At 47.9% G+C, this 13,132-nt stretch overlaps 2 protein-coding genes across 3 annotated transcripts in view; one reads left to right on the top strand and one right to left on the bottom strand.

Annotated features, from left to right (window-relative positions):
- Positions 1 to 3,665: 3,665 nt before the first annotated feature.
- Positions 3,666 to 8,589, bottom strand: SBDS (SBDS ribosome maturation factor). The gene is made up of 5 exons (XM_079120225.1): positions 8,284 to 8,589; positions 8,001 to 8,130; positions 6,890 to 7,090; positions 5,316 to 5,480; positions 3,666 to 4,720 (listed from the first exon to the last, which is right to left on the bottom strand). The coding sequence occupies exons 1-5, from the start codon at positions 8,409 to 8,411 to the stop codon at positions 4,592 to 4,594; spliced, it is 753 nt and encodes a 250-aa protein (XP_078976351.1). The 5' UTR covers positions 8,412 to 8,589; the 3' UTR covers positions 3,666 to 4,591.
- A 737-nt stretch (positions 8,590 to 9,326) lies between these two features.
- LOC306649331 (S-adenosyl-L-methionine-dependent tRNA 4-demethylwyosine synthase TYW1-like) overlaps positions 9,327 to 13,132 on the top strand; it is an 80,714-nt gene continuing 76,908 nt past the window's right edge. For both annotated transcript variants that reach the window (XM_079120208.1, XM_079120207.1), the window contains exons 1-3: positions 9,327 to 9,521; positions 9,924 to 10,051; positions 11,417 to 11,554. In XM_079120208.1, the coding sequence (XP_078976334.1) occupies positions 9,518 to 9,521; positions 9,924 to 10,051; positions 11,417 to 11,554 (270 nt within the window). In that variant the 5' untranslated portion in view covers positions 9,327 to 9,517. The remainder of the gene's footprint in view (positions 9,522 to 9,923; positions 10,052 to 11,416; positions 11,555 to 13,132) is intronic.

Genomic DNA, 13,132 nt, shown 5'->3' with positions numbered 1-13,132 from the left:
TGATGGCTGCGTAACACTGACAATGCTGGTGAAGTGCATGCTTTACAGTGGTTCAAGTGGGCTGGGGTAGCTCAGTGGTAGAGCACTTGCCACTGATCTAACATACAGGAGGCCCTGGGTTCAGTTCCCAGCACTGAATGAAGTCACAGTGGTTAAAATGGTAAATTTTATGTTACGTGTATTTTGCCACGTGCACATAAAAGTCCATGGAAGATTTTGGCTGGACATGTGGCCTGGTGCTCTTGGCATCCTCTCCAGCCCTGCTGCTCCACTCTCTTCTGCCTCGTTGGGAGGCAACACTGCAGATTCAGAGCCCTCTACTGCTTCTGTCTTTTAAAGCGGAATTGCCAAAACCACTGCTTAGTCATCCTGTTCAGTTTTGTGTGCCCAGTACACATTTCCTCTCTGGCTGGGCATGGTGGTGCATGTCGGTAATCCCAGCAACTTGGAAGGCTGAGGGCAGGGGTGCTGTGTTAGTAAGTTTTCTGTTGTTGTGACAAAATACCTGACATAAATGACTAAAAGGAGGAAAGATTTATTTTGGCCCACAGTTTGAGAGGTTTCAGTGCATGGTCAGCTGTCTCCCTGGTTATTATCAGCCCTGTGGCAGAACGTCATGGTGGGGAGGGCATGGCAGAGCAGAGCTGCTCACCTCAGCCCAGCCAGGAAGCAGAGAGGGGAGAGGCAGGGCCGGGGTCTCAGGACATCCTTGGTCATACCCTATGACTGACTTCCTCCAAGCAGACCCCTCCTGCTAGCATTTCTTCCACCTCCCAGTGGTCCCACCAGCTGGGGACCCAGCCTGGCACACAGGAGCCTGTGAGGGGCATTCCAGATCCTCAGTAGAACTGTGCGGGCACCCAGGTTCAGAAGCTCATTCACGGGGAATCACGTGGGGAGAAGGAATGGCTTTGTTCAGTGGCCAAGGAATGGAGAGAAGGGAGCCTTGCTTGCAAATCAGCTTCTCCACTCTGGGGAGTTGAAGGGTCACAGATAAAGGAGAGGAACAACATGGGCTGGAGAGAGGCTAGTCAAGGGGAGGACAGTCATGTGTTTTCTGGGAATAGGCAGAGATCTTCCAGGAACGTGGGCGTCGCCTTGAGTGCCAGCTCTTTTTACTCCTTTCATGCTTTGGTGTCCCCAGGCATGGCGGTGGGTAGCTGACTTTGGGGGAGGGAGAGACTGGGTAAGTCTGGGTCAGGAAAACCCTGTGTTACATTTTGGAGGAAGCTTTTTTTTTTTTTTTTTTCAAGCAGCTTAAAGCCACACCCATTTACCATCTCACAGTTCTGCAGGCCAGAGTCCAGCAGGGCTTGACAGGGTTTCTCTGCTCAGGGCCTCATAAGGCTGATATCAGCTGGGCTGGCCTCTTACCTGGAGGATGGGCTGTCAACTTCCAAGCTCAGTAAGTGTGTTGGGTTTCAGCACTGTGACAGAACACCTGACAAGAACAGCTTGGAGTGAGGGAAGCTTACTTGAGCTCATGGTTTCAGAGGTTTCAGTACAGTCAGACGGACTCCCTTGCACAGGCTGGAGGTAAGACATTACATCATGACAAGGCATGGCAAAGTGAAGCAGAGAGCCTGAGCAGCCAGGGCAAGGTGCTTGCCCCCAGGGCATGGCTCCCAGTGACCTACTTCCTGCAGCTGCAGTCAGGAGGACGGCTTTCTCAAATGGCCGACATTCACCTTGCAACATTCACCTTGCAAGGTGGAGTAGACTCAAACCCCAAGGTCAAGGCAGCAGGGGAGACAGACATGATATGAAGACAGAGAGGCCAAGCATTTTCATCTTGTCCAGCTACTCCCTAGACCCTGTAGGCCCAAGTGAAGAGTCAGGAGCCCTCTTCAGGAGACCACTGTGGTCTTAATCCGCCATCAGAATGCCTGGGAGACTAACAGTGTGTGCCAGCTGTGTGATCTCCAAAGTTAGTGAGGTTGGGTTTTTTTTTTTTGGTACTGGGAATTGAACCCAGGGTGCTTAACCACTGAGCAACACCCCCAGCCCTTGTTATGTTTTGAGACAGGTTCTGGCTAAGATGCTGAGGCTGGCCTTGAACTTGTGCTTCTCTTGCCTCAGTGTCCTGAGCTGCCACCACGCCTGGCAAAGGCAAAAAGTCAACTGAGAGCAAGTGAAGCCAGAGGGTTTATTCAGCGTTTCTCCCTGGAAACATTTTGTGCATAGTTCTCTTGTGCAAGTCCTGGCAAGTGGCAGAGTGGTCTCCTCAGGGGCTTCTGTCCATAGGGCCTCTCTAGTGCTGGAGTCCTGTGGTCAGCTGCCTTCCCCAGGGCCCACTCTGGCCTGCGGGTACACCCACCTGTGCCCGGTTCCGTGGGGGACGCCTTGCTCTGCTGCTCTGGAGCTTCTCCCGCCCCTGCCCTTGGCATGTCCAGACAAGAGGAGGCACTATTTGTGTCCTTCAAGCTCCAGGGACACACCTCAAGACTTCTGGAGCCCTTCAGGTTTCTGTCCAGCAGTTGGCACTCCCCACAAGCAGGGGTCCTGCAGCCAGCAGGGTTCAGAAGGATTCTTGCTTCGTTTTCTCAGGAGCATTTTGGAGACATTAGGGGTCTTATTTCACATCCTAGGTAGGGGTGTCACTTAAGCCTCACTGAGACAGATCAGGTGTTCTCTCCATTTAAAGGTGAGAAAACTGATAAGAGACCGACAGCCTTGTCCCTAAAAACAGCCACAGCAAGTACTTGTTGGAGCCTGGATTTTGGTGCCAGTTGTGCCACTGAAGCGGCCTCGGGTCCTCCTGTCTGGATACCGCCAGCTTCCCGTCCCATGTTCTGACAGGGCCTTCGGCTCGCTTACTTGAGCAGCGCCATCTTGTGGGTGAGGAAACAAATGGACACTCAGGAGGGTTGAGCAATCTGCCATCGTAATACAGCCGGCAGGGCAGGAAGTGGAGTGGGGAACAGCCTTTCATAGGTGTTTCATGGAATGACATTTATTTGCATGCTTATGGGGAGGGGAAGAATGAATATTTCAAGTCGCACCCTCCAACACATGAAGAAGATCCATCTGCTTGTTTTGCTTAATTTGTGACAATTTATTTACCTAGCTATAATATCCTTTTAACTATTTTAATTTCAAAGTAAAATCTCAACTGTAGTGACGATTCCTTTTTAAAATACTATTTTAGGGCTGGGGATGTTGTTCAGCAGTAGAGTGCTTGCTCAATAAAATTACTGAGGTCCCCAAAATCACTGCATCTCTGAAAAATCAGGCAGTTATCACTCAAGTTTTACACAATAATTTCTATGGATAAATTTCATTAAGAGATACTTTATTGTTTTAACTCAGGGCAATGTATGCCTCAACTCCTTCTATAATCTGCAGGGTTTTTTTTGGTGGGGGGTATCAGGGATTGAACTCAGGGGTACTCCACCACTGAGGCACATCCCCAGCCCTATTTCATATTTTATTTAGACACTGGGTCTGAGTTGCTTAGCACCTTCCTTTTGCTGAGGCTGGCTTTGAACTTGTGACCCTCCTGCCTCAGCCTCCTGAGCTGCTGGGATTAGAGGTGTGTGCCAGTGTCCTGGCTGAATGGGACACTCCTGACAACCTGTACTGGCAGGGAACTGTGTGCTTATAACACCAATCAGGACCTGTTCAAACCAAGAGCTCTTTGTTGTCAACTACAATAAAAACTGCTTTCAACAAAATACATCTGGTTGTTTATTTTCAGTGAATCTTTAACTTATACTCTATCATGCATCTTTTTTGACAAGTAGATTTTTAAAAACTTGCACCTTATTCATTTATCGGTTTAAATACTATAAAACAATTTAATTCAATTACATCCCCCAAATTAACTAAGGTTTATCGGGTGTTTGTCAAATAGGCCTGTTCGCACCAGCATATTTAATTCTCCTGACAACTTCCAACCCTAGTGTAGACAGAGAAAAAGTTAGCCAGCTGTCTAGAAACACAAGCAGTTTAATAAAAATAACAGTAGTTTTATTGATCACATATAATTTTAGCTGTATTAATATATATTATAACTTTAAGAATTAGAAATAAATGACTTTGTTTCACCAGGAATCACCCACGTCACGGCGGCATGTTCATGACAATCATTTAGTCCTGCAGTCATCACACACCTATTTTCAGATAATCAGGAAGTTGTCATCCAAGCTTCACTGACACGATAGTTATCCCTATGGACTGTATTACGTAGAAACAAGACAGTTTTCTTTTCCAGTAAATACGTTTTGTCATAAAGACATATTCCCCAAATAATCTTACTTATTTGATATACAAAACTTAACTTTTTGGCCACAAGCGTTGTCTCAAGTAGCTTTCATTTTGGAAAGCTATAAAGGTGTGAGACAGCAGCAAAATGACCCTCTGGACTTTCGGTACTTTGAGTTTTCATTTTTGTTTAGAACACCAATTTAAAATTAAAACAAAATCATCCCCACATCATACTCATGTAGGAAGTCTTTTCATGTACACATTAACACAAGACGAAAATGTCAAATTGAGCACTTTTTTTTGGGCAAATCACAGAAATAAAATAGTGCCATCAGAAACAAAAACATTTGCTTTAGTGTTTTCTAGCTGAAGAGACTGACGAATGTCATTCAAATTTCTCGTCTCCTTCTTCCACATCTTTCAAACTGAGTACTTCCAAAGAACCTTTGCCTTTTGTTTCCTTTTTTATTAGCTCATCAATTTCTCGGAAGCAGCCAGGGTCAATCAGGCACACCTGAAACATTTAACACAGCTGTTTACCACATGCAGGTAAGCAACAGGACAGAGTAAACTCACTTTGATTTCCTTGAGGACAAACACTGCTCTCCAGTCCCTCTCCCACTGCAGTTCTGTGTGCAATGGACAAGCCACAGGGAGGGCAGCAGACGGGGTCTACTTCCATCTCCACCCTGTCCTGTGGTTAGGGCTGGGATATGGCTCAGCAGTACGGAGCTTGCCTAGTGATATGCAAGGCCCTGGGTTCAATCCTCAGCAACACACACACACACACACACACAACCCTACAATGTTTTGTGGTAAGCAAGGTTGACCAACTTTTCGTCTCATTTCTCTTTGCCCCATAAGAGAAGATTCACTGTAAAACATGTTTTCTCATCTAAAATGAACATGAACATGATTTTAATTTTCAACAATTTAACTAAAAAAACCTTAACTATGCTTATCCATATGAATTTCTACTTAGACCTTGATATGTTAATTCTAAGTTTATGATACTTCTGGAAATGTGTAAAAGTTTATTACATACTTATGCCTAGAAAATAAACTATGTTGGTACCATGAAGCAAGGACCAAGAATATCCAAATCTCACAATTTCTAGCTGCTGGCTGTAGTCTTCGCTCTCTATAACTTTGATCAGTGGCTTGAGCTTGTCCTTCAGCTTCTTCCCTTCGTTCACCGGAAGAATGAACCGAAGCCGCATGTGGGCACGTTCGATCTTCATTTTCTCCTTCAGCTGCTTGATCACTTCCAAAGCCTGTCAAGACAGTGTCATTTCCTTACTTTTGCTGCGGCACCACTCCTTCAGTATGCAACCACGGCAGCTCGGAACGAGGGCAGCAGGTCTCTTGGCTATGATAGGAAGAACTAACTACAGAAAAGAAAAAAGAAAAACTGGACTTTATCAAAATAAAAAAATTCTGCTTCAAAAAACACTACCTAGAAATTGAAAAACAAAAAAACAAAACCCACAAAATGGGAGAAAATACTTCTAATTCTATATCTGATAAAATACTAGTATCCAGGATGACTAAAGATCTCTTTTGTCAACAGATGATGACCAATAAAGAGATAAGCAAGGAAGCTGAATAAATATTTCTCTCAAGAACTGAAAACATCAATAAGCACATGAAACATGTTCCAACACTCAGATACTAGGAAAATCAAACCCTTAAGAAGGCACCAGGATGGCCCTAAGAGAAGGTGACAACAGCAAACACGATCGAGGAGGGGGATGTCGGAGCCCCCTGACGTGGTGGTGAACTGGGTAGCTGAAACGTTCTGGCAGTTCCTTAAAAGGTTAAACCTGGTTACCAGAAGACCGGCAATTTCACTCTGAGGTACAGAGAAATACAAATACGTATGTCCACACAAAAAAACTTGTAATAAATTCCATGGCTGCAGTCTTCATGATACCCCAAAGTGAAAACAACCCAATGTCTGCCAACCGATGACAAACAAACTGTGACATTCCTATATAATGGGGTATTATTCAGCCATAAAAGAATGAAGTTCGGGTCCCTCCTACAACACTGAAAAACCTTGGAAAAGCCACACAGTGCATGATTCCATTTATTTGAAATGTTCAGAACAGGTAAGTCCAGAGAGAGAGAGTCGACTGGTGGCCAGTGGCTTGTGGGGCACGGGAGATAGGGAATGACAGCTACATGACCCAGACTTTTTCTTGGGGGATGACAAAAATGGTCTCAAATAGGGCAGAAAGGAAGGTGCTAAAACTCTATAAATTAACCACTCAACTGTACAATTTATAAAGGGTGACTTGTATGGTGTATGTATTATATATAAACATAAAAGTCTAAGTTAAAAATGACCTTCAAAAATCCAACTTTTGTCTTTAAAGGTATGATTTGGACAGGAAGATAGGAGTCCTGTGTATATCTGAGTTTAGTTAAACAAATTACCTGTTCTGTAACTCAGTCCCTGTCCCTTCCACCCCACAAAACCTACTGGGTGACTTCCACGCAGCCCCTGTGTTTTAACCATCCCTTTAAGGAACACTGATACCCATGGATATAAGTCTTGAAATTAAAAAACGCTCATGTGGGGCTGAGGGTGCAACTGAGTAATGAAGCACTTGCTTACCATGCACAAGGTCCTGGATTCACCCCCCAGCACTACAAAAAGAAAACACAACCCCCTCCTCACCTGCTGTTTTGTACTCTTGTTGGGTTTGACGGAATAGTGGATGTCCTTCATGGCTCTCTCAATAAGGATAACAGTGTACGGTCTCTTTGTTTCTGGGTTGACACATTTGTCTGCCACAATGGTTGCGATATCCCTAAACATCTGCTCCAGCTGTGTGTGCCTTTCTTTATCGGATACCTGAACCTCTCCTTTAGTCAAAATCTAAAAACAAAACAAGTTTGAGAAAGCAAGCCAGGCATGGGTGCATACATGTGATCCCAGCCACGTAGGGAGCTGAGGCAAGAAGACTCCAGGCCGCAGGGTACTTTAGTGGGACGATACCTCAAGAAAAAGGAGGTGGCGAGGCGAACAGGAACCGCTAGAGGCAGGCAGAGAGCCTGCCTAGCATGCACAAGGCCTGGCCCACACCTGGTGCTGGGAAGAGGGGGACAAAGCAGATGATACCTTGCTCTGCTACACACTATTTGTTAACTGACCACGAGACTTAATAACAGACTGAATCTCATCTTCTCCAGTCCACTGATATTCAGGTATTGATTTGAGCTTTGCCTAAACATACACTGGATTTCATGGTGTGTTTCAAAAATCTCACTGATTTAGGACAGGGCAGAGGAAGAGGAAAGGGCAATCTCAGCAAAGAAATTTGATTTTCAGGCATACCACATTTGAAAAAATACATAACTGGGCAGAATGAGGGAATTATTACAATATTTAATTTTTGGAAGTTCTGGCAAAAAGCATTTCCATTCTGTATTATTAAAAATGATGTGCTGGGCGTAGTGGTGCACACCTGTAATCCCAGGAAGGTGGGAGGCTGAGGCAGGAGGATCTTGAGTTTAAGGCAAGCCTGGGCAACTTAGTGAGACCCTGTCTCAAAAAAAAGGGAGCGGGTGTGCTGGTGCACCTGTTATCCTGGTGACTTGGGAGGCTGAGGGAGGAGGACCACAAGTTCCGGGCCGGCCTCAGCAACTTGGCGAGACCCTGTTTCCCAACCAAAAAGAGCCGCGGGTGCAGCTCAGTGGTGGAGCGCCCTGGGCTCGATGCCCGGTACTCTTGTGCACGACGCCGGCCGGGGCCGGGCGGCGGCGGCGAGCTCGCCCGGCGGGCCTACCTGCTTGCAGATCTCCGTCTGGTCGTCCGTCCCGAACGCACTGATGAGGTCCTCCTTCCTGGCGACCTGGCCTTTGGAAACGTTCACGAACACCGAGTGCGTCTGCAGGACCTCGTCGAGGTCCTTCTCCCTGCGGAGGGAAGGCGAGCACCACGTGAGCACGCTCGCCGCGCGAAGGCCCGTCTCCCCCGCGAGAAGGCCAGGCCGCCCGGCGCTCGGCGCGGGGCGTCTGCGCGCCTCCCGGGGCGGCCCGCCGGCCCGCCGGCCCGCCGCGCTCACTCACACGCCGCTGCGCCAGCCCACCACCTTGTTCTTGTAGCAGGCGATCTCGAAGCGCTTGCCCGCGCGCTTCATGCGGACCACCGCCACATTGGTCAGGCGGATCTGGTTGGTGGGGGTGAAGATGGACATGGCGGCCGCTCACAGATCGCGGTCGGGAACCAGGGCTGCCCTCGCGGCCACCGGCGCCCAGCTCCAACGACCCTAGGCGCGCGCGACCGTAACGACCGCCCCGAGCGCGCCGCCGGGCCAGGCCTGCCTGCGACCGCCTCTGAACACCCCGCAGGCACACTGCGCAGGCGTCCGGCGAAGCTCGTCGGGTGGGGACGCGAGCTACTACGCCTGCGCGCTGCGACTTTTTACGACGTACTTTACGTCCCCGAGTGAGATTTGTTCGGCTAGTGGCTTAAGTTTAGTGACCGGGTGGAAATGTAGCACTGTCGTTGCATAGTTCCGCGGAGTTCAGGGGTCAGGCCCACTTTAACTTATTCAGGATTTCTTTGGTGCTGGGTATCGAACCCAGGGCCTTGTACATGCTAGGAAAGCCCTCCACCACTTAAGTACACTCCCCGCCCAAAGGGAAAAAAAATAGAGGAAAAATAAAAACAATGGACCCTTATGCCCCCTGTTTCAACAAATGGGGACACTTCGCCTGCTTGTTATGTCCTTCCTCACTTTTTTGTTCAAGTATTTTAAAGCAAATCATCCTATGATTTTAGCCTTAGTTAAGTATATATACTTTAACAGTACGTGCAACGACATTAACCAAAACGCTCCGAATCTCCTAACAGTCACGGACCGGGACCCAAACGTCAACACACTGCATGTAACGTCGCCTCTTGTGATTTTTTTATACTCTTCCCTCGGTTCTCCCCACCCCGCCCGCTTTCACCAAACTTAGTCGCCTCGTGTTTTGATTGGTGTTTCCCTGGGGCCCGCCCCTTCCTCCTGAGCCAATCCGAGCAGGAACAGGAGCGCTTGCCTGGGCCCTGTGGCCGGGAGCGCTGGGCGGTGCTCCCCTGGGCCCGCCCCCTCCCCGTCTGAGCCAATCCGGGCAGGGTCCGGCGCGGCCGGCGTCCTCTCCGGCGCCGCGGGCTGCTCGGGGCCCGCCTCTTTCTCTCCTCCGCTGTCCCGCGTGTCTGGGAGCGACAGGGGTCCTCTCCACGCCGCGAGCTCGGGCCTTCGCCGCCGCTGAGGACCGGCTGTCCCCGGGCTTGAGGGCCTGGGCGCCGAGGAGAATGGGTGAGGCCGGGCGCGGCGAGGCGCGGGGAGGCGGGCGGACCTCCGGGCAGGCAGCCTCGTCTTGCCCTCGAAGGCCGTCGGCTGCCGCGGCGCCCGACCCGCTTCTGCCCTTGGAGGCCGCCGGTGAGGCCCGGACACCGTGCTTCCGAGGCGGAAAGGCGCGGCCCCGCCGCCCGGTTCGCGGGACCGGAGTGCCGGCCTGTCGGGGTCTCGTCCGGCCTAGGCCTCGGGCGCTCCCCGCGCACCCTGCGCGCGGCGCGGCCCTGGGGACCGGTCGCGGGCGTCGTGTGGCGCCTCTCCGGTGCCACCCCGGGCCTCCACGGGCCTCCTGAACGTGCGGGCCGGCTGGGCGGGCTCCTCCTGCAGCTTTGAACAGAACCGCGCGTGTCGCTCTCAATGCAGACGCTCCTCCCGACGCCTGGGACCCCGCCTCCGCTCTGCCGTCGCTGTGGACCTGCAGGTTCTACCTGTACCTGGGCTTCGCTGTCGGCCTCGGCCTGTGGATCTGCGTCCAGGTGCTCAGCAGGCAGGTGAGTGGGGCGGGCCGTGGCTCGGTGGTGCGGCGCTGGCCGGGCACGCCGAGGCCCCGGGTCCCAGGCCCGCGCCCCTGAGAACAGTAGGTCTGCTTGCGACCACAACAGTGGGAAAAAGGCAGGCGGGGCCGCTCTTCTTTTCCTGTCCTTCTAATGTGGTTTGTTGGCTCAGGGTTTGCAGAGAATTTAGAGTGCAGATTTTCTGAGCCTTTCAGAAAAACACAGAAAAGCCAACAGGAGTTTTCGGTCGCATTCGTGTTTGGTCTCTAGTGTTTTTCTTTTTTCGGGTTGATTTCTGTGCTGGCGATTGAATCCTGGCCCGTTGTGCAGGCTAGCCACGTGGTCTGTCACAGACCTCCTGGTCTCTTATTATTTTCTATCTTTAATTTTTTAAAAATTTTCTAATATCTTTAATTTTTTTTCCTCTAGGTTTTTAGAGAGTACGTTATTGTCCTATTATCTAATTAGAGCAGATTTTTATTTGTTTTTGGGCACTGGGACTTGAACCTAGAGGCACTTGACGACTGAGCTGCATTCCCATTCCTTTTTATTTTTATTCTGAGACTGGATCTCACTAAATTGCTGAAGCTCCTCTTGCCTCAGCTACCCTCTACCCCCAGTCACTGGAATTACAGGTGTGTGCCACCAGACCCAGCTACAGGGAGATTTTAGTAATGAAAAATTTCTCGTAAAAATTCTTTTATAAGAAAAACAAATCTTAAGCAGCAGTAGTGCTCTCCATCCCACTAGTTAAGGATCCAAAAAAAAAAAAAAAGTTTCTACTGTTATTCCACTAAAACATATTGCAGATAAAAGTAGGCACAGTTGGCCTTCCATGTCTCTGGGTTCTATAGGATTAACTCAACTGTAGATTGAAAATACTTGAGGAACAGACTTTGTTCCTTGTCTTATTCCCTAAACAAAACAGTGTAACTGCTAATCGTACAACATTTATGTTGTATTGGGTATTAAAAGTAATCTAAAGATGACTTAGAGTATATGGGAGGATGTGCTTGGTTACATGCAAGTACTAATCCATTTTGTGTAAGGGCCTTGAACATCTTTGGATTGTGGTATTGGTGGGGGCTCCTGCAACCAAATCCCCTCAGATATCGGATAGCAAGGAATGATTTTGTAGTTTTGAAACCCCAACGTAACTTTACCCTGGATAGAATGGGAATCATTAGTCTTAAAAAATGTGGGTCTCATCTTTAAAGGACTTAGGTACACTAAGAGGTTAATACTTGAGGGGTGCAACCAGAAAGATTAAGAAAATAATAAAGTGGGTTAGTATCTGTGTTAATCTTCATCCATACTGAAGTTGGGAAAAGATTGAAACTTGATGGATTGTTTATTTTCAAGGTCAAGAAGTCACAGGAGAGATCTATTCCAAAAGCAACTCAGGATCTTATGACAAATGGTTATACCACCCTTCCAAAGAAGCAAATCTTCGTATCTGGAGTGAAGATTTTCTATGGTTCCCAGACTGGTACAGCAAAGGTGAGAACTTTATATAATGCTTTCCCTTTGATTTCTTGACATTTAAAGAAAATTTCTGACATGTATTCTTTGGCATTCGGCTGAGTTAGTCTCCTATCTTCAGTCACCTCCCCCCTGTATTTCCATCATACATTTTTCTTTTCTGATGGCTTGGGTGGGTGGGTTCGTCTCTTGCATTCAGTTAAAGCTGATTGATAGTGTCTGGTGGTCACTGTCATGAAGGGTCTTTGTTTTGAAGTTTGCTTCTGCCTTGGCACGCTGTAGAGAGTTCCAGTTCCTGACTGATGTGTGGGTCCAGAACTGGGGTATAGTAAAAAGGGGGTGACAGCAGTAGCGAGCAGTGCGGGCCTGACTGTCACAGTTCACTCATCTGTTTAATTGTGTCTTGATTTCTAATAACATCAGTTGTTGAAGATGGACATGGAAATACATGCGTATCACATACACAAAGCTGGGAGTCACTTCACATTTTCTTATCGTGTTTAAATGACACCTGCTTCTTCATTATGATGGTTGCAGCTATTAAGTGCTTTCTAGGAAAAGATGCTAGCCAGGCATGGTGGTGTGCTCCTGTAAGCCCAGCTGCGCAAGGCTGAGGCAGGAGAGGATTCTGAGTTCAAAGCCATCCTCAGTAATTTAGGGAGGCCCTAAGCAACTCAGGGAGACTCTGTCTCTAAATAAAATATTTTAAAAAAGGGGCTGGGGATGTGGCTCAGTGGTTGAGTGCCCCTGGGTTCAATCCCTAGTATCCAAAAAAAAAAAAAAAAAAAAAATTCTAAGGGCTGGAATGAAAAACAATTATAAAAAAAATCAAGGACACCTTTGTGTATGCTACTGAAGAGGTTCCACTGCCCTCTTGTGGATGTCACTCAGAATGATACATCTTAGGTTATCAGCACCTTGTCTTTTACTCCAGGACAGCCTCAGGCAGCACAGGTGGGAACCCTGAGGAAAGGCAGAAAGGCATACCAGAAGCGGAAACAGAGTCCTTTCCATGTCACGCATGAAAGATCTTGTTCAGAGCCTCTTTCTGTGCGTGTCTAAATTTCTTAAAAAAACAAATGAATCCTTCCAGATGGTAACAAATCCAGGCACAAAGGAAGTTCAGAATGAAAAGTACCCTCCAGAGAGCATCCACCCCACTGACCCAGAACTTTTTTAGCTGTTTGTTTTTAATTCCTCTGAAGATTGTTTAACTTACAACCTGCTTATGTGGTGTTTCTTGATCTATCAACCATGGAAAAACGTTTTGGACCCTTGTACTAGTTATCCACACAATCCTCAGATGTCAGTGACTGGGATGGGTCAGGTGGCCATCGTCCACCTAAAACTGTGCCCTCTGAGCATTTCTTTGTTCTGCTTTCACATATTTAGCTGAGTGTGTAATACTATTCAAAACTTCATCCTCACAACCTTAACATATGGCTACATCATCTTCCAGTGGGGGGTGTTGTTGATGAGAAGATGAATTTCCATATTTCTTTGTAGATTACTTTTTTTGTTGTTCATTTCTGGAAATTTTTAGGATCATTTCTTTGTCTTTGATGTTTGGAAATTTTTGGAAAGAATAGGTTGCAT

The sequence above is a fragment of the Sciurus vulgaris genome, assembly GCF_902686455.1.
Source record: "Sciurus vulgaris genome assembly, chromosome: 18".
In the NCBI taxonomy this organism is placed as follows: Eukaryota; Metazoa; Chordata; class Mammalia; order Rodentia; family Sciuridae; genus Sciurus; species Sciurus vulgaris.
Note: the sequence above shows the minus strand (reverse complement) of the source record. Positions and strands in the feature narration are given on the sequence as shown.

Bases quoted from the DNA above. Each gene is read 5' to 3' on its own strand.
- SBDS (XM_079120225.1), bottom strand. From the start codon at position 8,411: ATGTCCATCTTCACCCCCACCAACCAGATCCGCCTGACCAATGTGGCG. The intron at 7,091-8,000 runs GTAGGCCCGCCG...TTTTGTTTTTAG, and splicing joins AGACGGAGATCTGCAAGCAG to ATTTTGACTAAAGGAGAGGT. The intron at 4,721-5,315 runs GTGAGATTTGGA...TAAATGTTTCAG, and splicing joins ACAGCCAGCAGCTAGAAATT to GTGTGCCTGATTGACCCTGG.